Source organism: Mytilus galloprovincialis, chromosome 14 (genome assembly GCF_965363235.1).
Source record: "Mytilus galloprovincialis chromosome 14, xbMytGall1.hap1.1, whole genome shotgun sequence".
Taxonomy (NCBI): Eukaryota; Metazoa; Mollusca; class Bivalvia; order Mytilida; family Mytilidae; genus Mytilus; species Mytilus galloprovincialis.
In genome coordinates this window covers 45191533-45216801 of record NC_134851.1, presented here as the reverse complement: position 1 = coordinate 45216801, position 25269 = coordinate 45191533, and the positions used below count along the sequence as shown (strand labels likewise).

Here is a 25269-nt window from a genome sequence, read left to right as displayed (position 1 = left end):
GATCTTGAGATGTCTGCCATTTTAACTGTCACAATGAAGACGAGGAGCTGAGTCCGGATCTTTCAGGCCCGTCACGGTTTGCCATTTATTCTCTGCATCAGACGAGGAGTAATCAGTTTCCATAATTACTATAAAACATTTTAGAAACAAATGCTATAGACATGATACAGTATACACAGATAATTTTAAAATTAGAGATCTAAAAAAATAGAAACAATTTAAATAACATAGAAAATATCCACACTTCAAATTGATTATTACAGCTGTTATCCTTATGCTATCAAACTAAAGATTTGGTTGGCTGGTTTGGTTTGTCTGTATAAAAGATTGCTCAAGCATTGTAATTAAGATTGATATATGCAAGCAATAGAAGTATGCGGTGTTAAACATGAAGATAGGTAAATTTGATTATTTAATCATGTCCAATCAAATTTAAATATAATGTATTCTAGTTTAACTCCGCCATTATATTGTTTTAGATTTAAATCTATCTCAATGCTTGAGCAAACATAAATACAAACATTTAACTTGCTAGCATTTTGATAATATGTAAAATAATCGGTTATAGAATAACGAATCGAATTATGCAAATAGAGAAAACTATTGAACGAGTGAACGAACAACGCATTATTTCAAGAAGGCGCGTAACGCATGAGTTAATTATTAGTGTTGTTCGAGTTGAATAGTTTTCGATATTTGAATTGTTTTATTAGTTAATCTTCTTGTTACATTGGCAAAAGGCTTTTTTTATGATGTCAAAGTAGATAATGTAAAGAACTATATTTGTTTCTACGCATTCACAATTTGTTCTGATCCGATGTAATCGACGTTTTGACAACGCCTATTGTTGTAAGACGTCAGAGGAGTGGAATAACCACGTTTAATTATAATTCATATTTGATATTATCGGGTTTTTTTGTCACTGGGAAATCAATGTAATTCATTGCAAACAATGTAATAAGTGTTGATATTTTCTATGTCAATGTGTCGACTGAATGATGCTGTGCATGGTCAGTCACCTGCACAAATCAACACGGACACATCATTATATTAGATGAAGCTACATGTATAATTAGTAATGTATCAATCATTAGGCATCTCTATTACATGATGCATTGAACTAATGTTTATACCATGGCGTTCTATGTTTATTTTCAACTTATGAGTTTGAATGTTCCTTTCGTATCTTTTGCGTCTATTTTACACAAGTCGAAAGAAGCGTTTGATCACCATAAAACAGTAGTTTAATTATGTACAGCACGTAAACTTTGTGAATTTTTAATTTACACCATACTCATTTTGAGCATATATACGTTGTATTAGGAAGTTCACACCATTTAAGGTATGTATACCTTTTTCACATTGATCTTCCTCTTGTCCATTACGTGTTTGTCGTCTACATAGTACGCAGGAACACAACAATATACCAGCTACAGCACATTCTGCTGAGAAACCTTGAGCTAATCCTTCTGTCATTAACTCTGAAAATGATTAATATTGTATTAAACAGTACTGTCCTATTCTGTTTTTTACAAATATTATCGCACATACGCAGATATTTAAATTACGTTTGTTGACCGTTCTGGAATAACCGTTTCACAAATGATATCGGATATGTTCCTTACGTCGTAACTACAATCCCCTTCCCTTTCATGAATTTGACCTACCGAATTAGACTATTTACCGGATTTGTAATCACATAAGCATCACGACGGGTGCCGCATGTGGAGCAGGATCTGCTTACCCTTCCAGAGCACCTGAGGTAACCCTAGTTTTTGGTGGGGTTCGTGTTGTTTATTCTTTAGTTTTCTATGTTGTGTCATGTGTACTATTGTGTTTCTGTTTGTCTTTTTCATTTTTAGCCATGGCGTTGTCAGTTTGTTTTAGATTTATGAGTTTGACTGTCCCTTTGGTATTTTTCGTCCCTCTTTTAGCCACATTATTGTCTTTACTAGTACACGAATGAGGTTATTTCATTTCGTATATGGAAGCAAAACATATCCTTTTATCAATATTAAAAAATACGTTTGTCATAAACCACGACATTTTATAAATTTTATTCGATTGTAGACACGTTAACTGGTGCTCAGTTTGCATGGATCGAGGATTTACTTGATAGAAAAAATAATGAAAATATATGAACGACCGATGCTTTGAAAACACACCTTTTTCGGACGGTAAAAAGAAGCATTCAGCTCGTATAATTGCATTTTATGCTACAACTAACCATGTTATTAAGATTTGTATAGCTTTGTCACAGATAGCATAGGCAGTCACAGTTGACTTTTATAGTTCAATTTCTTTAGTTCGAGTGGTCGTTTTGTTTCAGAATCTATAGAACTGTGATTAATGTTAGTGTTCGTACCCTAAAATGAAAACAACGTTATTTGTTTTCGGTTTTGTCGTTTTATACCAATCCGTCCGATTGATTTTCATTTAATCCAAAACAGAAAGACAAATATGCGAATGTTTTTAGTTGAGCGTCAATTTGGTAAGATAATTCACAATTACTGTCTATCTTAGAAAGAGCCGAAACACTTTCAACAATAAACACTTGAACAATGTTGAATATATATACATAGAGGGTCAAATAAACATTCAATACAAATCAAATGTTCTTTCGACAGATACCGAGTTGATCAAATGTCCATATTACAAATTATTTCAGAATTCAAGGGGAATAGACAATAACCATCAAAACCAAGGAGTAAACAAAGACTAAAAAAACCAAGGGACATTTACATCAACAGTTATAAATAATAAATAAGAAACCACACGAACTTCCCTAAAAACCGGGAGTGAAACCAGGTGCTCTGGAAGGGAATAGAGAAAAAACTCACTAGAGTATTTGGATCTGTATGTTGGACATGCGCAGCAGTATCTTCCTGTTAGTTGCTTCCTTCGGCGACAGTTGATGCACACATAGATTCCCACCGCTGTGAGGACACACATCCCAACGACACCACCAATCAAGCCATCTGAATGATAAATGGTATAGGAGCTAAGACGTAACAGTTGATGGCATTGTAGTAACCTAATTTCATCGACATCATGACTTATGCAAGTGTCAGACCATGTAGATGATGCATACTCATTACTAACATTTCTATTATTATTATTATTATTATTTCATTATTATTATAATTATTACACATCTTCTACAGTTTCTGCATGAATTCTTATCTTTTACATTGTTTTTTTTACACATGACATTTAAACCGATTATATTCTGCTGGTAATGGTTCTATGTTGACCTCTAGTTGTTATTTGTGTGCATGTGTAGCTGTATCATTGACGTATAGTCTTTCGTTTTCTTTTTTTTCTTAATAATTACAGTACGTGTATATAGCAGAAATAAAAGTACTCACAATTATAGTCCCATTTCGTTTCAATTTGAAACTCAAAAGTGTCATTTACTTTTTCTGGAAATACTTCCTGCGTTTTTTTCAGCTCAAATACAACATGATTAGCATGGTATACACATTCGTAAAACATTCTGTAATTGCCATATAACATGTATGTGTTTCCTGAACAGCCATCTCCTGATATCTTTAACAGAAGGAAATAAATTTATCATTGAAAAGGTTAATCGACCGTGTTTTTAAAGAAGAAGGCCCCGTTTCAGTAGACAACAATTATTAAAATACAAGTGTTTGTGAACTATTTATCGTAATTTTATTTGTCATCTGATTAAATCTTCACAAATGCGCATTGTCATTTTCAGTTTTTATAGCTATTTAAAACGCTATTACACACGACTTTAAAACTTCAAAAGCGTTTTTCATCGATATACAATTTTTTTTCAATTTTAGTACTTGTAAAGACTCCCACCTCGTATGTTTGATAAAAAAAATTCTCAGATTGAATAGAGAAACCTAAATTTCACCAGATTTGACCGTTTTTTATACTTATACTTTATTCTAAGATTAAAGATTTTTTTGTGAATTTATCTCTGTTTGCTGTATAATTCCACAAATTATCTATACTGAAACATATAAAAATTATACCTGTACAATAATATATATATATATTACCTGATTATTATAAGCATAGCTGTTGTCAGAACCACGCCTTTTAAAGTAAACTGTACTTTCACAATTTTGGCTACTATAGTAAAGTTCTTTTATAGACATTGTATATGAATAAAAAGCAGATTTTGGAGTTGTGAATGACATTTTTCTACATTCCTGACCGCCAAAATCACCTTCAAATTTCATGATAATCATGGTATTGTCATCAACAAGATACGGAGCAGTGACGCACGAATCAGTTGGAAATGTATCTAATGGAACATGTGAAATAGAAAAAGTCAATACTCAGCTAAAAAGCATACGTTTGATTAGAGAAAGATAACTTCGATACATTAAAGGTTTTGTCATATTATTATTTGATCTTCGAACCAAAGAGAGGCAAAAGATACAAAAAGGTCATTCACAAATGAATGAATGAATTGAAATTGATGTTTACTCAATGTTCATTAATCTATTATCTCGTTCAATTAAAATTGAAGATCTGCTGTACATTTAACATTTATTTGAAGTCAAATCTTACTTTATGTATCATTACTGAATATACAGAAGATACGACAAAAAAGCAGAAAGCAGAAAACATAAATCAACATACATGTCAATGGGTTTTGTCCATGGCAAATATGGACAGATACTATGGAACGCCAACACTGTCTTGTTATGATCATTTTCATTATATGATGTGCATTTACCTTTATATGATGTGCAATTGTCATTATATTATGTGCAAATATCCTTATATGATGTGCAAACATCCTTATATGATTTACACACATCATTATATGATGTGCAAACATCATTATATGATGTGAAAACATCATTATATGATGTGCAAACATCCTTATATGATGTGCATATATACTTATATGATGTGCATATATACTTATATGATGTGCATATATACTTATATGATGTGCAAATAGACTTATATGAAGTACATATGTACTTTTATGATGTGCGAATGTACTTATATGATGTGCAAACATTCTTATATGATGTGCAAATGTACTTATATTATGTACAAAGATCCTTATATGATGTGCAAATATACTTATATCATGTGCAAATATACTTATATGATGTGTACATATCATTGTATGATGTGCAGTAACCATTATATTATGTGCAAATATCTTTATATGATGTGGTTGGGTCATTATATTATGTGCTTGTAATCTTATATTATGTAGTTTGGTTTACTTCATTATATGATGTCGAAACGTCATTATATGATGTGCTTTCGTCGTCCTTATGGTCAATGAACATGATTACGATTATAATGATTACTGTCTACGTCATAACTGATTCCGATCTGCTTCTGTAAACTATAAACCCGGCTCAAATATGTGTCCATCACAAGCGAGAGTGCAATTAATAGGAAAAATGAGACAATGCAATTTAACAAAATCAACGTTTCAAACATTTCGGAGGGAGATTAAGATCAATTTATACAGGAGCTAATTGGAGAAATTTGCGGCTGGCTTGAAAATATGATAAAACAAATGTTGAGGCTCTTTATAGGTTGCTATTTGGGTTTAGCAAAGGCTACGTGTTGCAGGTCGTACTTGACCTATGAGTGTTTACTTTTACAAATTATGACTTGGATGGAGAGTTTTCTCATTGGCTCTCATACCACATCTTCTTATATCTATATATCATTGAACTCACAGTCAGTTTTAAAAATATTTCATAACAAAAGCTATAAAATTATCTACTCATGCATAATATGGCGAGATGGTTTGTTTTATAAAATGTTATTGAATAATATAAATGGTAAGATGTATAATGTAGGGCTACTTCTCCAAAACCATACAAAGTCGAAAATATTTGTGATATGACGTATATATGTAGTGTTTTGTACTTCCTTAATTGTCTTTGAAACAATATTTTTTCCACAGAAAAAGCCAAAATATCCAAATTCTGAGACTGCATGCTTAATCCATGTACTGCCCGCGAAATGCAAAACGGTCAGGTTTGGTAATGTTCACATATTTATATATACAGATTGTTTATTTTCAACTTATTTAAATGGAGATTTTTTTAATTGCTAATAAAATCCTGCAACTTGAGTATGTTAACAGATTTGTATTGGCGTCAACGGTTTCTGAGATACAGAGGGGTTGATTCCTGTTGAAGTGTTTTGGATTTTATTTTTCATCTGATTAGATGGTATTTTCTTTCATTATGAACTCATTTTGATCCTTTTGGCAATGTCAAAGGATTTTACGTAGTTCATATGGTTATTTAGTTAAAAGGACAAACAAACAAAAAACACTGAAAATCACACTTTGCCACACTTTTTCAATTAATGGGTATTTGATATTTTTATTTTCCAACAGATATGAACGGGGTGATGCCAGTCTTTTGCATTATGTTCCTGGGTTTTCGTCTCTTTAAATCCTTACTGTGTCCACCTTATTACTGTATCCACACTCTTTGTTTCAACACATGCCCAATTGTTCCGCGATTTCGCTGGCATCTTCTAGAAATTATAATTCGGAATTCTTTGCTTGCTTGTGACAATGGTGTTCGACAAGGAGAAAACTTATCACCTTTTCTATTTTCTTTACTTTTGATTGACTAAAACAAATTCTTAGCGAGTAAAAATATTACAGGACTTAACAGAACTATACCAAAAGATCTGGAAAGAGAATTAGAAAAATATCTTAATTTGTTTAAAATATTGTGTCGAGTACTCGAAAATCAGTCCTGAATAAGCTTTGTTCATTTATAAAAAAAACCAAGTCTTTGGATTTTACACGGCTGGAGTTCGAACCCATGACCTCTCCCACTATATGCGAACATGTTACCACGAAAGCACCACCACATGCAGTAACCCGCAATATAAAAGGTTTTGTGAGAAGCCACTAATTTTTTGGTGAGGGGGGGGGGGGGGGGGGGGCAACATTTTTGGTAAATGTTTGATTCCAAATTTCTTGAAACAGATTTTATGTTTTCAGAAGGGAAGTGAAATAGATTGTTTCCATTTAAAATCAGGGAAAAATTAAACAATAATGAAATAAAAAAAAAATAACCATGTTCTTTTTTTTTTATTAAAGTCCATCAAGGAAAGGAAATACCCGTGCTCCTACCCACACTACAGTCGGTGTCTAACAAATGATTACTACATTTAATATATAATGTACAGATCATCTGTCTAAGCTTTGGTTACAAGGATCTGTCAACACTTTGTTTTACTTTCTGTCCTGGTTAATATTACATCAGCCAATGAAATTTCAGTCTTCACATTTTTGAAGGTGTGAATCAATCCGACAAAACCAGAGAATCCCAATGGTCTTGAATTGAGCGTTTTTAGATCGGCGTAAGCAAAGCTTGAACACACAATACCTGTAATCTAATCAGATTGATGTTTAAATCAACGTAAACACTGCATTTATGTATTGCTTACTGAGACCTGTTGTTCTCTTACAGAAAGAGAGATGTATTTTGAATTTTTCCAATTAAAGATTTACGGCAGCGGCTTTAAATATTTTGCGTTTATCCTGGAAACTATAATAGATTTAAAAAAATAAATAGTGCAATGTGTCTGAGTATACTCTATATGTAGTAAAGGTCCTTTTGGGGCAATTTTGGCTTTTCAGAGTTTTGTTGTTTAATTGGCTATTATATATCTTGATAACTTATCTGTAGAGAAACCCGGCAAAAGAGCAAAAGCTGGTCGGCTCAAAATCAGAAGAATTTGTCCGGGCAAGGTGACATGTCTTCCTTCGGAAAGTTACCTTGTGAACTAGCAAATCCGGCTCAGGGTGTCGGTCTAGTAAAAAACAGGGTTAATATTCATATCACATTACAGCTATTTTCCAAACGCATGTAGTTTAAAGGTTTGATTGGCTTGATTGCTTTGTCTTTATAACTGTTTGCTCATGCATTTTAATTAAGTTTTACAATTCTAATCAACAGATAGGCTGGGTTTCAGCTTGTATGATGTTATTGAATGCTTGAACAAACATTTATACAAACAAAGCAAGCAAGCCAACCAAACCTTTTAACTACATACATTAGGAAAATAGCTGTAACATGTTCTAAGACTTGTACGAATATGCATATCAATTTGCCGCTGCACATCAAGCATACATGTACATCCATAACCATCTATGTTGAAGTTGTGAAATATATGCACGAAAACATAATAAAAAGCTGAAAGCAAATGAAATACACCGAGTTGAAGTTCATTCCATATCTCCTTTACACCATTTCTGATGAAAGAGATGGACGCTCGCTGGTCGAGTGGTAAGAATAGTCGAACTACTGTATCACTAGTCTGTCGACACTTAGGTGTGTGAGTTCGAATACCGCATGTGGCAGGTAAGCTCAACTCCTATCTTAATTGACCAGAATTGTCTGTTTTCTAAACGAAGGTCGGATGGTCTCTCTGGGAACTTCGGCTTCCTCCACCAATATAAACTCACCGCCACGAAATAGCATGAAAGTGGCGTTAACTATTAACCAAGCAATCATCCATATCGGTATAACTATGGCCTCTAAATATATATCTTTATTCTCTCATAAAGTCAATGTATGACATCAGTACAGAGATAACAATAATAACTTTACAATATATACAAAACAAGAGAGAGAGGTTTCAAAAGTCTTTAGTCAGGAGGACAAACGCATGTGTTTATATTGTGTTTTTTTTTAAAAATGAACAAAGCTTCTTCAGGACTGGTTTTCGAATACTCGACACAATGTATTAAACAAATTAAGATATTTTTCTAATTCTCTTTCCAGATCTTTTGGTATAGTTCTGTTAAGTCCTGTAGTATTTGTACTCGCTAAGAAATTTTGTTAGTCAATAAAAGTAAAGAAAATAGAAAAGGTGATAAGTTTTCTCCTTGTCGAACACCATTGTCACAAGCAAGCAAAGTATTCCGAATTATAATTTCTAGAAGATGCCAGCGAAATCGCGGAACAATTGGGCATGTGTTGAAACAAAGAGTGTGGACACAGTAATAAGGTGGACACAGTAAGAATTTAAAGAGACGAAAACCCAGGAACATAATGCAAAAGACGGGCATCACCCCATTCATCTTTGTTGGAAAATAAAATATCAAATACCCATTAATTGAAAAAGTGTGGCAAAGTGTAATTTTCAGTTGTTTAGTTTTTGTTTTGCCCTTTTAACTAAATAACCGTATGAACTACGTAAAATCCTTTGACATTACCGAAAAGGATCAAAATGAGTTCACATGAGTTCACAATGAAAAAAATCCCATCTAATCGAATGAAAAATAAAATCCAAAGCACTTCAACAGGAATCAACCCGTCTGTATCTCAGAAACCGTTGACGCCACTCCAAATCTGTTGACATACTCAAGTTGGAGAATTTTATTAGCAATTAAAAAAATCTCCATTTAAATAAGTTGAAAATAAACAATCTGTATATACAAATATGTGAACATTACCAAACCTGACCATTTTGCATTTCGCGGGTAGTACGTGGATTAAGCATGCAGTCTCCGAATTTGGATATTTTGGCTTTTTCTGTAGAAAAAAGATTGTTAAAAAGACAAATTAAGGAAGTACAAAACACTACATGTACACGTCATATCACAAATATTTCCGACTTTGTATGGTTTTGGAGGAGTAACACTACATTATACATCTTACCATTCATATTATTCAATAACATTTTATATGTATTTTGCAATGAATAGAAATAAGAAGATGTGGTATGAGAGCCAATGAGAAAACTCTCCATCCAAGTCATAATTTGTAATAGTAAACACTCATAAATCAAAGTACGACCTGCAACACGTAGCCTTTCCTAAACCCAAATAGCAACCTATAAAGAGCCTGAGCATTTGTTTTATCATATTTTCGCCACAGCCGCAAATTTCTCTAATTAGATCATGTATTAATTGATCTTTATCTCCGTCTGAAATGTTTGAAACGTTGATTTTGTTAAATTGCATTGTCTCATTTTTCCTATTAATTGCACTCTCGCTAGTGATGGACACATATTTGAGCCAGGTTTATAGTTTACAGAAGCAGATCGGAATCAGTTATGACGTAGACAGTAATCATTATAATCGTAATCATGTTCATTGACCATAAGGACGACGAAAGCACATCATATAATGACGTGTCGACATCATATAATGAAGTAAACCAAACCACATAATATAAGATTACAAGCACATAATATAATGACCCAACCACATCATATAAAGATGTTTGCACATAATATAATGGTAACTGCACATCATAAAAGGATAAATACACATCATATACGTATATTTGCACATGATATAAGTATATTTGCACATCATATAAGGATCTTTGCACATAATATAAGTACATTTGCACATCATATAAGAATGTTTTCACATCATATAAAAATGTTTGCACATCATGTAAGTATGTTTGCACATCATATAAGTATATAAGCACATCATATAAGTATATAAGCACGTCATATAAGTATATATGCACATCAAATAAGTATAGATGCACATCATATAAGTATGTTTGCACATCATATAATGCTATTTGCACATCATATAATGATGTTTGTACATCATATAAGGATGTTTGCACATCGTATAAGGATATTTGCACGTCATATAAAGGTGTTTGCACATCATATAATGACAATTGGACATCATATAAAGGTAAATGCACATCATATAATGAAAATGGTCATAACAAGACAGTGTTGGCGTTCCATAAGATACTAACAACATCATGGCCAATTCAGAAGCCGACATTTTCAATAATTTGCTCTCTGAAAGTCAAAATTCCTTTAACCTAATTACACATGTTCTGTAGTGGATATGTGCTCTATTTCATTTGCGTTAAACGAGGGGTTTCAATCTTAACACAATATCTCTGATCTTTAAAAAAATTCAGGATATTTTCACAGTTTCTAGTTCTGTTTATTTTTATTGCGATGTTTCTTTCACATCGAATAATGTTAATATATTTCTCACAATCGGAAATCTGACATATATGTTTTTTGCAGTTTTTCATGTAATCGCCATACACCCATAATGCTTCTCAAATCCTTGTCTGACATAACAAAATCACAATAAAAATACATACAATATTCAAATACTTTAGCTCATGTCATTAACAACCTAAAAACAGGTACTTAGAACTATTGGCAAACAAAGTCCCTTGTCAAGTACTATCATACTATAACAACGATCAATAATAAAGTTCAGAGAATAATACAAATAATAGAAATCATTACAACACATTACCTTGGATCGTAGTTAAAATAAAATTGTATACATCCGCCTGTACCTTTGGTCTACATGGTACGTTGAAATATTTCCCTTTACAAAACCACTACGTCGATATGTAAATACAAAATATCATATTGTCAAAGATATCCATAAAAATACACGTATAGTGTGTTTGTTGAAAGTTAAAATAACTATGATACAGATACAAAGTACAATTACACAAAATACTGAACTCCGAGGAAATTCAAAACGACAAGTCCAAAATCCAATGGCAAAATCATATGATAAAAGAAGGACGAAAGATACCGAAGGGACAGTTAAACCCATAGATCGAAAATAAACTGACAACACCATGGCTAACAATGAAACAAAAACCAAACAGACAAACAATAGTATAAATGACACAGCATAGAAAACTTAATAAATAAGCAACACAAACCCCAACAAAAACAAGGGATGAACTCATGTGTTCCGGAAGGGTAAGCTAATCCTGCTCCACATGTGGCACCCGTCGTGTTGTTTATGTGAAAATAATTCTGGTAAATAATCTAATTCGGTAGGTCTCATCCATGAATGGAAATGGGATTGTAATTACAACGTAAGGAACATATCTGATATCATTTGTGAAACAGTTATTCCATAACGGTCAACCAACTCGTGATGGCGTCCGTAAAATTTACGAAGGAATGATTTCAACTCACCATTTGGAACTCTTGGTTTAATAGCTTTCTTGCATGTGAGCAGCAACCCCTTATCAAGAAAATCATGATCATAGGAAATGCAAACACGGAAATATCGTATCAATCGTATGTAGGTGCTACTGGAATGTTGCTACTAAGAAATGGAAAGTTCAAAATTGGAAAGCTGAAATCGTAAAGTTTTGTTTTCAAACACACCAATCGAATGCACAACATCCGTCATATCCATGACTTAGTACAGGCATTTTTCAAAAGTAGAAAATGATGGATAACAATCATTAATTGAAAGTCTGATTCAGTGAATACGCATGGCGAGGATGTAGAGAATGGTTTGTCTATCTATGAAGTAGATAGGGGTTACGAAAGTGCCCGACGATAAATGGAATAATCAAGTTAGTCTGTTAGTAAAGATATTCAATACATTTTCATCCATCTAATGATTTAAGGATGTTCGCTACTCTGTTAAAAAATAACAAGCTTTTTAAGAGACTATTGTAAATTGATAGTATATAAATAAAGTAACTAAAATAGTAGAAAAAAATGAAGGGTCCGTGTGTTCGTTTTCCAGATATAAGCCATTGAAAATTTGGCGGGAAATAATTCTCTCTAGATTTTTCATATATCTAACATTGCTACCTTATTCGTTTCAAAAACTATGAAAAAATAACAAGAATTTTATTAAATTTTGAAATATGGCTTTTTAAACTTTATGTAATAAAAATATGAAAAGAAAAGTAGTCGTTAGTGGGCAAAATGTTTTATTGACAATACATGGATAAAACCAGAGGATTTCGAAAATCTGGCAAAAAATTAAAAAATGCAGGAGCAAACATCCTTAAGCCTTTTTCAACTGATTTATTTAGTTCGTTCTTATGTTGTATTGTTATACCACTATCCCAGGTAAGGGGAGGGTTTGGATCCTGATAACATGTTTAATCCCGCCACAGTCTGCATGTATGTGTCTGTCCTAAGTCAGGAGCCTGTAATTCAGTGGTTGTCGTTTGTTTATATGTTACATATTTGTTTTTCGTAATTTTTTTTATATATAAAAATTAGGCCATTACTTTTCTTGTTTGAATTGATTTACATTGTCATTGCTGGGCCTTTTTATTGCTTACTATGCGGTATGGACTTTGCTCATTGTTGAACCCCGATCGGTGACCTATAATTGTTAATTTCTGTGTTAGTTTGGTCTCTTGGGGATAGTTGTGTCATTGGCAATCATACCAGATCTTCTTTTTTTAAATATATCTATGTGTTATGTTTCTTGTTAATTTTTATGCTACTGTTATAACAGTGTTTGAAAAAAAAACATGACAATTGATAACTTGTTTTCGATGCTTTTGATTAATCCCTTTAAAATTGTTGTTTCACTGCTTCATTGTAACACATCTGTTTTTTTTTTAATTTCTAGTGTCTCTTCCTTTATCATAACATTTGTATTGTAAAATATCGAAACCTGCATTTTTCTATTATAATAATAAAAAAGACATGTTTTGCTCATTTTTTTTTATGTTATACTAATTCTATTCATGGGGAAGAAATAGACGAACCATATTTCATAGTGAAATGGTAGATTAAAACTACTGTGTTTCGGAGATTCAACAATCAGTGTATGTGTAATAAGTGCTAAGCAAGGGTAATTTTCGTAGTTCATAAAGCTAAATATTGAGATTAACCTAGTTAATATTGATGAACTATAGTGAACATGCAATATAGCGAATAATGTCAAATAGACAGAGGAAGTTGTGGTATGATTGCAAATGAGACAGCTTTATTTAATGTGAACGCTTTATTTTTATATTACAATGAAATGCCATTTTTTTTAACCATATTTTTTCCAGCAACTGAAAAACAGACTCCTGACTAGCATACATTTGACGAGTGTCTTATGACCATTCCGGAGCACCTGATATCACCCCTAGTTGTTGGTGGGGTTCGTTTTGTTTATTCTTTAGTTTTCTATGTTGTGTCATGTGTACTATAGTTTGTCTGTTTGTCTTTTTTTCATTTTTCACTACGGCGTTGTCAGTTTGATTTAGATTTATGAGTTTGACTGTCCCTTTCCTATCTTTCGTCCCTCTTTTATGCTGCACTAAAAGTGGTACAATGGTTGAACGGCACAACAAAGAAATACATTATAAGAAAAACAGATGAAATAAGTTTCTGCGATGTCACTGGTGTGGTGGTAGTATATGTAATTTTTTTTAAAGTGATACAGGTAAAGGATTTTATATGAAATGCATACCTGTAATAAGACCATACAATAAATACATATACTATAGCTTTATTCACTACCAACTTGAAATATTTCATTTTGGTTGTGCATACTTATAGTCCTCACCAAGTCATGTTAATTATCTTATAAGCAGCAGTAAATGTCTTATTAACCTTTAATTAAAGCACCGTTTATGTTTAATTTTGCTTTATCTCTTCATTTATATAAAAGACAAAAAGGAGTGGTTGGAAAATATCTATCAGTAGCATGGTATAGATTCAGGATTTTTTTTTAATTATCTCTTTTAGTCACTTACATGATCTATGTCTATGTCTAAGTCAAAGGCCCAAATAAACAAGTTTGAGAGCATTGATGATCCCAAAATTCCAAACGGTATTGCGAACAAATCAAAACCATAATAGATACTACGAACATATTCGTTTTGGTTAGATATAAAATTGAGAATAACGGATGATTTCAGTTTCCAAATTGTGAACTTTCCCTTTCTTTTGTACAAAGTAGCAACATTCGAGCAGCATCTATATAATGAGTATATATCTCCAAGTTGATATCATACCTTAGAACCCGAGTTTCTAATCATAATTTACTTAAAAAAGAATTGCTGCTGACAAGAACGGTTCTACTGGTTTAAGTTATCCTTTTTGTATTTTCCAGATGGATGGATGGATGATCGTTATGGAAAATATGTGTTACTCATGGCCACAGATATGTTCAACTTATCGTCACTATAATTCTGTTCCTTTTCACTCAATTGTATCATTACCGAATAAGACTCCTCAACGAATTTGAATTCAACATGAGTAGCATGACGTGTGTCGCATGTTAAGCAGGATCTGTTTACGGAGAGCACCGGGATTGGCAACTTATATTTTAGGTCGATAAATATGTGTTTATGTAGTGTTGTGTAGAGTCTGTCATGTGTTGTCTTTTTGTGTTTGCTTTATAAACGTTGGGTTGTAAATTTCTTTGGGACTTATAAATGCATTTTAATCATCCTTTTGATATATCTTTCGCCTGCTATGAGAAAGCAAAATAAACAGCGAAGTTTAAAGATATTGAAACCACAAAGGTACGCTGAAACTGATTTGGAAGCAAGTTATGTATCACAAATTGTGCAACAAACTTAAAACTCTCAGCATGTCCATTTCAATGATACTAAATCAGTAAAAGCTTTCGGACTGAATGTATCCCGCACATAGCAGACTTCGCGGTATTGGGTTTGATCAATGTTGACGGCCGCACGGTGACCAATAGTTATTAATTTCTGAGTCATTTGGTCTCTTGTGGATCTTGTCCCATTTGCAAACATACCACATCTTCTTTTTTTATATTCAGAGTTGAACGAAAAATTGACAAAAAGAGAGGGCTACAATAAAAGTACACATGTAACTATAGACAAAATAAAAACACATACAATATACTTATATTCGATCGGCTAAAAAATGAACACAGCAGTTTCGATCCACAAGTTGTTATCAGTGTGTTGGTTATGGTATTTTGAATTCACATTCAAACAAGTCTAGGTAAAGGGATGGTAACGTGGCAACCCTAAGTGGAACATGTTATTAATCATATTCGAAATTAAACTCTGATTAATGATAACATCACTGCAGTCATCTTTAATCAATACAAAAGAAAAATCGCTGTCGTACAATTGGAACGTTTAGCTAGCTATGAAATCTGGTTCAACACACATTTTTTTCTGTGGAAAATGCGTGTACCAAAAATGTCAGGATAATATCAATCTATTTTTAATTGTTCTGTTGATTGATAGCTTTCAAGTAAATCATTTTAAATGAAGTGCAATTTTAGGAATGTACCTTGAAAATCAGATTTTTAATGCTTTTTTTTGCAATTTTCAATATTCATTCATTTAGATTATATTTGCATTACGGAAAAACTAATGTTTTCTATTTGCAAGCAATTCATGTTTCTTGTCCTGATCTTCATATGTCGTCTGCCACTTTAGTTGTCACACTGAATAAGAGGAACTGTGTCTGGATCTTGCAAGCCCTTAACGGTTTCCCATTTATTCTCTGCATCAGACGAGGTGTAATCAATTCCCATGGTAACTAAAAATACATATAAAAAACAAATGCATTATTCGACATACATCTGTATTATGAATAAATGAGTTATTTTAGTGCATGTAGTGATCGCAAACAAAAAAGAGAAACAATTAATAATCGGTTTATTTAAATGTGGTTATGTTATTTTGGCAATTTAATGATACCGACCAGTCAATCGCAAAAGTATCATCCTAAATGAACTAGCATGTCTACAGCGAATGGTGAAAACTTTCTAAAAGTACGTATATTGTAAAAGGAACACACAAAACATACTCGTTGACACCAGAGTAGTTATGTGCAGCAATATTACAGAAAAATTATAACATTCATAACTTTTTTGAAATTTTGTAATGGATGTTGCGGTTCTTCTTTTAATGCATTATATTAGTTGCTAGAAATGTATATATTGAGAGGAAATTCATTTGATCTTATATTGTTATTGGATAGTACTATATCAAATGTTTTGGCATCTGTTTCACATTGAACTTATGTTTGCAAGAATCGTCTCATTTATAACAAAACTCCCCCCTTTTTGATCAATGAAATTAGATATAACACCAGGTTTTACTAACATGAACAAGTAAACGGATGCGAAAGGTTTTCATTTTGTTCTTGTTACTCAGTCGTATTTGGTTTTTTATGTTTTTTATACTGTTTTTTTGGTCCTTTTTGCTTGATTGTCATGGTGTTCTCAGTTTACGTTCACCTTATTAATTTGAACGATTCAAAAGAGGCTTTGTGCCAAAATGAACCATCATGTAAATTATTAATCAACAACAGTACTTAGACAGTGTGAAATTCCAACCGACACCATACTCCATTGTTTTAAATCATATATTACGCTTCACTTGGAAGTTTACATTCTAGGCATTGTTAGTGGCATTTTTTAGTGGCATTTGTTGGTAATGTTTTTAAAAAAAAATCATTTATATGTTTCGGAGTTTAGTTTGATATCCATTTTCGCTTAACGAGTATACATTTTTGTTTAGGGTCCATCTAAAGTCTGCATCTGGGTGAAGTATTTTCTGGCCGTGTTGAAGACCAAATGGGAGCCTTGGGTTGTATTCTGCTCTTTGATTTTTATACCTTTTTCACATTGTTCTGACTCATGTCCATTACGTGTTTGTCGTCTACATAGTACGCAGGAACACAACAATATACCAGCTACAGCACATTCTGCAGAGAAACCTTGGGATAACCCTTCTTTCATGAACTCTGAAAATGATTTATATTGCATCAAGCAGTACTGTTTTATTTTGTTTGGACCACCATTTTTACCATTTCAACATTTATTGGAGATATTCAAATTTTCTTAATTTGTGTATACATGAAAAAAAATCAAGAAACCATCATGATAACAATTTTCACTGTAGTTCGAGTGGTCGTTTCGTTTCAGAATAAGAACTGAGGTTGATTGCTCGTAGCCTGAAATAAAAACAACTTTATTTGTTGAATTTTCTTTGTTTAGGACGTGTAATACCAATTCTATAGATTTGGTCTACGCTTTTAAAAAGTTACACAGAATGCATTCGATTTCGTTTTTATGTTTTAGAATGTTTTTTAATTATTTCAAAAATTTACGAAAAAGGAAAAAACAGAAAGACATAAATTTCGTGTATTTTTTTATAGTGCGATATGTTGAAAAGTTATTTGACAAACAGTGGCAGTCATTTTTATCTTACTTATGACAGAAACAAATTTAATAGTAATACATTGAATATGGTATAAAAAGGGATCTTTTAACATTCAATCAAGTCCAATTAACATTGGACAAAAATCTAGTTGTTCATATTCTAAATACAATATTTCAGAATTCAAGCGGAACAAAAAAACCCCGAAAAAACAAACTCACTTGAGTAATTGGGTCTGTATGTTGGACATGCGCAGCAGTATCTTCCTGTAAGTCGTTTCCTACGGCGACAGTTGATACACAAATAGATTCCTACTGCTGTGAGGACACACATCCCAACGATTCCACCTGCAATTCCACCAACCAAGCCATCTAAATATAAATAAATGGCATATACACTTTGTCGTAACAGTTAATGGCATTGTAGTTTCAACGACATACAACAAAAACTAGAGTTGTAATCTAAAATTCAGAATGGAAATGGGGAATGTGTCAAAGAGACAACAACCCAACCATAGAAAAAACAACAGCAGAAGGTCACCAACAGGTCTTCAATGTAGCGAGAAATTCCCGCACCAGGAGGCGTCCTTCAGCTGGCCCCTAAACAAATAAATACAATTTCAGTGATAATGAACGCCAAACTTATTTCCAAATTGTACACAAGAAACCAAAATTAAAATAATACAAGACTAACAAAGGTCAGAGGCTCCTGACTTGTTTATGAGATCTCAACACTCCCCCATACCTCTAGCCAATGTAGAAAAGTAAACGCATAACAATACGCACATTAACAATCAGTTCAAGAGGCTGGTATCTTCAGACCTTGCGTTTGGTTAATTGTTGTTAATGATGTTTTAGGTATATTTCAATGTTCTATTTTTTTCACAATTATTTTGTAACCTTTATGTTTCCTTACTATAACTACTAGTAATATTTTTACATTTATTTTTCTCATTATTATCATAATTATTGTCATTATTATTATTATTATTATTATTATTATTTGATTATTAATATTATAATTGTGATTATCATTATTATTAGTAATTTATTATTATAATATCTACTATTCTATTTTCAATAATACTACTAATATTATCATCTTTATTATCATAATTATTATTATTATAATTATCATTATTATTATTATTATTATTATTATTATTATTATTATTATTATTATTATTATTATTATTATTATTATTATTATTATTTATTATTATTATTATTATTATTATTATTATTATTATTATTATTATTATTATTATCATTATTATTATTATTATTATTATTATTATCATTATTATTATTATTATTATTATTATTATTATTATTATAATACTATTATTATTACAGTTTAAGCGTAATAATTCAATAACCAAAGTACATAATAAAAATAAAAGTTACTTACAATTGTATTCCCATTTTGTTTCAATTTGAAAACTAAAAGTATCATTTAGTTTGTCTGGAATCAATTCCTGTTGTTTTTTGTTATCATATCTGTTATAACCATTATTCTCACGTTTTGATTTTTTTAGTTTAAACGAAACATGACTGGCATCGGTTAAACATCGGGAAAACATTCTGCTATATGAGTTGCCAGAACAGTCTTCTCCTAATATCTTTAAAAAAAAATAAAGAAATAGTACCAACACAAATGATGAAATCCCCTGGTTTCATTAGCAATTAATTACACGGAGAGGAGCCTTAGCGTCATTGCTGTAGCGCTTGTTCACAACCAGTAGTAAAAAAAAATATATTTAAAGTTGAAAAAAAACCCAAAAAAATTAAAACAAAACGTGGACAAAGACGAAAACATAATTGAAGTAGAAGCCAAGTATAACAATTCGAAAGATTTAATGGCTTGTCAAAAGTAAAACGGTCAAATTTAGTTTTGTTATTGTACAAAAATATGATGCATTAAGATAACACAAATAAATTTATTATCACAACCGTGACTAATATTCTTGTGTGCTTTAATACATCTTGTCGCTGTGTAATTTTAATAAGTTAGATGTGTAGAAGCAAGGTTGTCGGCTCTCTGGACATTCCCGAAGTTCTGCGTTTCAAATGGTAGTCTTTCAGAAAAAATAGAAAGAACACGATACATGTATACATTTACAGTGATGTCATATTAAAATGCCTAGTTGATAACTTCGTATGACGAACTTGAAAAGAAGAAAATGATGATCAAACCTATTTGATTTGACGAAATATTTATTATCCGCCATCAATCGTGAATCCAATGACGTAAGATATTTTCACAAGCCTCACACATTCAAAGGGTTATAACCGGTTTAAAGTAAAATTACAAAAATACCGAGCTCCGTGGAATATTCAAAAAGGAAAGTCCCTAATGGTGCTTCCTCCCTAAGCACGCGTCATTAAGCTGTAATAACTATATATATATAAGACTGGTATATTTATCTCATTGTTTTTTTCGTCCTACCTTTTCTTTACGTTTATTTTGTACCTGTACAACATAGTGATCTCTATTCTAATGAAACAACGTTAAAACATACATTTAAAATCTGTTATACGTCGTCTGCGTTCGCACGTATATTTTCATAGCATCAATTCTGAATTGATGCCATGAAAATTCATCACTATATATATCCAATCAAAATGAACTTTACAAACGATGTTCCATTATAATATATATTACCTGCTCATTATTATAATCATAGCTGTAGTAGTCAGACCAATACTTCTTAAAGTTAACTTTACTCTGACACTTTGGGCTACTGTAAAACAGTTCTTTCATGCACATTGTATATGAATAGAAAGGAGATTTTGGAGTTGTGAATGACATTTGTCTACATTCCTGGCTGCCGAAATCACCTTCAAACTTCATGTAAACCATGGTATTTTCATCAACAAGATATGGATCAGAGGCACATGCATCAGTTGGAAATGCATCTGATAAAATATAAAACAAAAGTAAATATTCAATTTGAAAGGAACGTTTGATTATATACAGATACATTAGAGACATTTGACATTACTGTGGATTCCTTATTTTCCATTAGGTACGAATTTTTGTGGGTTCGTTGCAACAGATAAACCACAAATACAAATGCTCAACTATTTTTTTAAGGTTTTATGTAGCATTGGCAAAACAACGAAATAAAATATCCACTAAGTTTGTCTCAATCCTCGAAAATTGGTACCCACGAAAATAAATGAATCCAAAGGTATATCTTATTTTATTGGATCTTCGAACAAAAGAAAGGCGAAAGATAACAAAAAAGATATTTACACTCATAAATAACAAATTTAATGTTGAGTTAAAACAATAATATTTATTCCTTTTCACTTTGCTGTTGCGAGTGTTTATTGATCTATTTATTCCGCCATGTTAAAATGTTACTTTATGTACACTAAACAGGAAGCACCATGTATTTGACCTCAAATTTTATCATCAGTACTGAATTTATAGAAGATGCGTCAAATAATCATATAAGAAAAAACAGAAATAGACATACATGTCACTTGAGTTTTTCCATGGCAGATATGGACTGATATCACCAACATCATTGCCATCGCAGCAGCTGACATTTTCAATGCCATGATCTCTCTGAAAGTTAAGCAAAAACTGCAATCCAAAAATATTCTAAATTTCTTTAACTAAATTACCTGTTGTCTGTATGTACTCTATTTAATTTGCGATATTCGAGTTTTTTTCAATTTAAAGGGAAACTTTAACAATATAATGTCACTACAAATGTTTGGTAGTAATGTGTATTTTAATTAACAGATACAATTTCATAATTTTGAGACATCAGTAAGGAATTTTCTAATCATGATGTGCTAAATGAATGTATAAAAAACATGTTTTCTGTTCTTTGGTCAAGTTGTTGTCTCACATGCCCAATTTGTTTTTCAATTTTATGTCTGGATTTTCTAGTTTCTGATAATTTTTCGTTTCTAGCTTGACAGAAAATCCAGAAACCGGAGATGGTTATCAGCTGCCCCTTAAATTAAATTGTGTACTATTTCACTGACAATGGAAGACACTCTTAACTCCAAAACATTTAAATGAACTTAAATAAAATAAAAATATACAAGACTTACAACGGCGAGAGGACGGGTGTGATTATGTGCTGGGGTTAGACATGTTCTGTGAGATTTCAACACTCTGCCTATACCTCTAGCCAATGTAGAATAAAATTCATAAGAATACACATAGTAATACTCAGTTCAAATAAAATCCGAGTCTGATGTCAGAATAAGTAACAAAAAAAAAAAAAAAACTCAGCAAATGCAAATGATACATAAATTAACAAAGGACTTCTAGCAGTTACTGACATGCTAGCTCCAAAACTTAATTAAACTAATTGACAGATTACGTTTTCATCAAATAAAATTCAGGCACAACCCCTTTCGTTGGGGTGTTACATGTATATGATAACATCATAAAATACATTAGAAGAACATAACCCATATCATAACATTGTATTGTAATAACGTTATTATTGGAATAATAAAAGCTAAAATAGACCAACAGATTGTGTTTTGTCGTATATATTACAATCTACTTTGTACATAAAATTGAGAATGGAAATGGGAAATGTGTCACAGAGACAACAACCCGACCATAGAAAAAAACAACAGAAAACAAATAGGTCTTCAATGTAGCGCGAAATTCCCGCACCCGGAGGCGTCCTTCAGTTGGCCCCTAAGCAAATATATACTTGTTTAGTGATAATGAACGTCATACTAAACTCCAAATTGTACACAAGAAACTAAAATTAAAATAATACAAAACTAACAAAGGCTAGAGGCTCCTGACTTGGGACAGGCGCAAAAATGCGGCGGGGTTAAACATGTTTATAAGATCTCAACCCTCCCCTATACCTGTAGCCAATGTAGAAAAATAATCGCATAACAATACGCACATTAAAATTCAGTTCAAGAGAAGTCCGAGTCTGATGTCAGAAGATGTATCCAAAGAAAATAAACAAAATGACAATAATACATAAACAACAACAGTTAACTGACATGCCAGCTCCAGACTTCATTTAAACTGGTTGAAAGAGTATGATTTCATCATATGAATATAATGCACAATCCTTCCTGTTAGGGGTTACGTATCATACCATCATAACATATATTAGAAGAACATAAAAGAGGGACGAAAGATACCAAAGGGACAGTCAAACTCATAAATCTAAAATAAACTGACAACGTCATGGCTAAATATAAAAAAGACAAACAGACAATCAATAGAACACATGACACAACATAGAAAACTAAAGAATAAACAACCCGTGTCATGCCAACAACTGTTTGTTTAGTTCCGATGCATAGACCCTATAAGTAAATCAATATTAACGCCAAAATAAAAATCTTTAATGACCTGACAACAGTATCGTAACTATATCCCTTCTTAATAAGTCTATTTAAAGGTTTTGTTAGTTTCTGAGGTGAATACGGACATTTTTGTGCTTTATAAAGAATATTTCCCAAAAAAAATTGGATGTGAAATACCTGAAATCTGCATATTGAGCTATATTTACGAATGATGTCCTTATACCGATGATAAAATTAAGTCAATGTTTTGACTAGTTTGTGATTTCGAAAACCCTGGTGTAATAACTTTTCAGTAATACATAAATTTCTCTTGTTAAAATCTAAAACATTGTTACATACACGAGCGAATCGTATAAGTTGAGATATATAAACACCGTTAGATGGTGACAAGGGAACGTCACCATCTAAAAATGAATAATTAACGATAGGAAATGAAAAATCTCTTTTATCATAAATTTTAGTATTAAGCTTTCCGTTAGTGATATAGATATCAAGATCGAGGAAAGGGCAGCAGTCATTGTTAGTATTAGCTTTATTTAAAGTAAGCTCAACAGGATAAGTTTCGTTAGTATAAATCCTGAAGTCGTAATTATTGAGAGGCAACATGTCATCCAAATATCTAAAAGTATTATTAAATTTGTTTATCAGATGTTGTTTCGATGGGTCTTTGCTGATTTTTGTCATAAAGTGTAACTCATAGCAATACAAAAAACAGGTCCGCAATAAGTGGTGCACAGTTAGTTCCCATTGGAATTTTGATAACCTTAGTCTTTGAATATCCAAGGGAAACAAACATGTTATCTAGTAAAAATTCAAGGGCAGATATAGTATCGAAGCATGTCCAATGGACATAGTTTTTTTGTATTGCTACTAAAAAATGACCTAAAAGTTTTTGAACATACATATTCACATTCTGACTTTTTAAATGCCAATTTAAAATTACCAATATAAGCATGCAATTTATCAAGTACTTCCAACGAGTTCTTGACACTCCAAAATGTATTTATCTTGTTTTTTCAATACGCTCACCTTATAAATTTGGTTGGTTTAACAAACAAATCATGCAAGTAATTAACTGCAAAAACTCAAAAAATTAAACAATAAAGGTTAAGCTTTTTCATAATTGTCAACATTTTAAACCAAATAATATAAATAGCACAATAAGAGACATAGTAATAATCATGTTATGTGGTTGGAAGTCTAGACGAATAAGATTTGGACGATAAGCAGTTTATTCAGATGTTTATGTCATGTCAAATAAGTGTATTGCTTTTAAACGATTCAGGTAATCAATGGAAGAATTTCACACCTGATAACTCATATAACTCAGCCTCGCATTCAATCGTCTGATATATTTTTTTTTACGTGTAATTCTCTGTACAAATCATCAATATATACTAATCAGTTTCTTATAACCACGATCAAAACAAAAGTTCAGACATTAATGTAACTAATAAGAAATCATTACAACACCTTACCCTAGATTGTAGTTAAATAAAATTGTTTACTTCCGCCTGTACCTTTGCTCTACATGAAACGTTTAATTGTTTCCCTGTACAAAACCACATCGTAGATATGTCAATACAAGATATCCAATCATTAAATGATAACGTGAAGTACACGTATAGTTTGTTTACTGAAAGTTAAAAATAACTATGATATAGTTAACAGTCACCATATGAACGATGAAGGTAATATTCGTTTATCGATCAGAGATTGCGCAAGTTTTAGTAGACAAAAAACATCAAGTCAATGAATAGATATTTACAACATTTTATATCGTATATTTTATGTCCTCTTTCTTGCTACTACCATTAACGACTCGGCGTAATTGCATCATACTTAAACTATATTTAATTTAAGGAAAGTACACGTATAGTTTGTTTATTGAAAGTTCAAATTAACTATGATACAGGACACAGTCACTTAAAAGTAAAATCACAAAAATACTGAACTCCGAGGAAAATTAAAAACGGAAAGTCCCTAATCAAATGGCAAAAAAAAATGATAAACCACATCATACGAATGGACAAAAATCGTCATATTCCTGACTTAGTACAGGCATTTTCAAATGTAGAATATTG

General features: G+C 31.9%; 1 protein-coding gene across 4 annotated transcripts; it reads right to left on the bottom strand.

Moving 5' to 3' along the window:
• On the bottom strand, positions 1-24819 carry LOC143059375 (uncharacterized). Of its 4 annotated transcripts, none has more exons than XM_076232864.1 (7): positions 24551-24588; positions 21358-21449; positions 20538-20791; positions 19284-19494; positions 2841-2978; positions 1353-1481; positions 1-128 (listed from the first exon to the last, which is right to left on the bottom strand). In XM_076232864.1, exons 1-7 carry the CDS (start codon positions 24571-24573, stop codon positions 22-24), a joined length of 954 nt encoding a protein of 317 aa, XP_076088979.1. In that variant the 5' UTR covers positions 24574-24588; the 3' UTR covers positions 1-21. The 4 variants fall into 4 exon arrangements, with proteins under 4 accessions (XP_076088979.1, XP_076088980.1, XP_076088981.1 ...); XM_076232865.1 differs by lacking the exons at positions 1-128; positions 1353-1481; positions 2841-2978; positions 24551-24588 and adding exons at positions 15766-16245; positions 17329-17457; positions 18095-18244; positions 24664-24819; XM_076232866.1 differs by lacking the exons at positions 1-128; positions 1353-1481; positions 2841-2978; positions 24551-24588 and adding exons at positions 15766-16245; positions 17329-17457; positions 18095-18244; positions 24706-24738.
• Positions 24820-25269: the final 450 nt, after the last annotated feature.

Coding starts and splice junctions, on each gene's coding strand:
- LOC143059375 (XM_076232862.1), bottom strand. CDS start 24,573: ATGATTTGTACAGAGAATTACAC. Junction 21,450..24,550: donor ATTTGTACAGAGAATTACAC/GTAAAAAAAAAT, acceptor CTTAACTTTCAG/AGAGATCATGGCATTGAAAA. Junction 16,246..17,328: donor GTCAGAACAATGTGAAAAAG/GTATAAAAATCA, acceptor ATGTATTTTTAG/TTACCATGGGAATTGATTAC.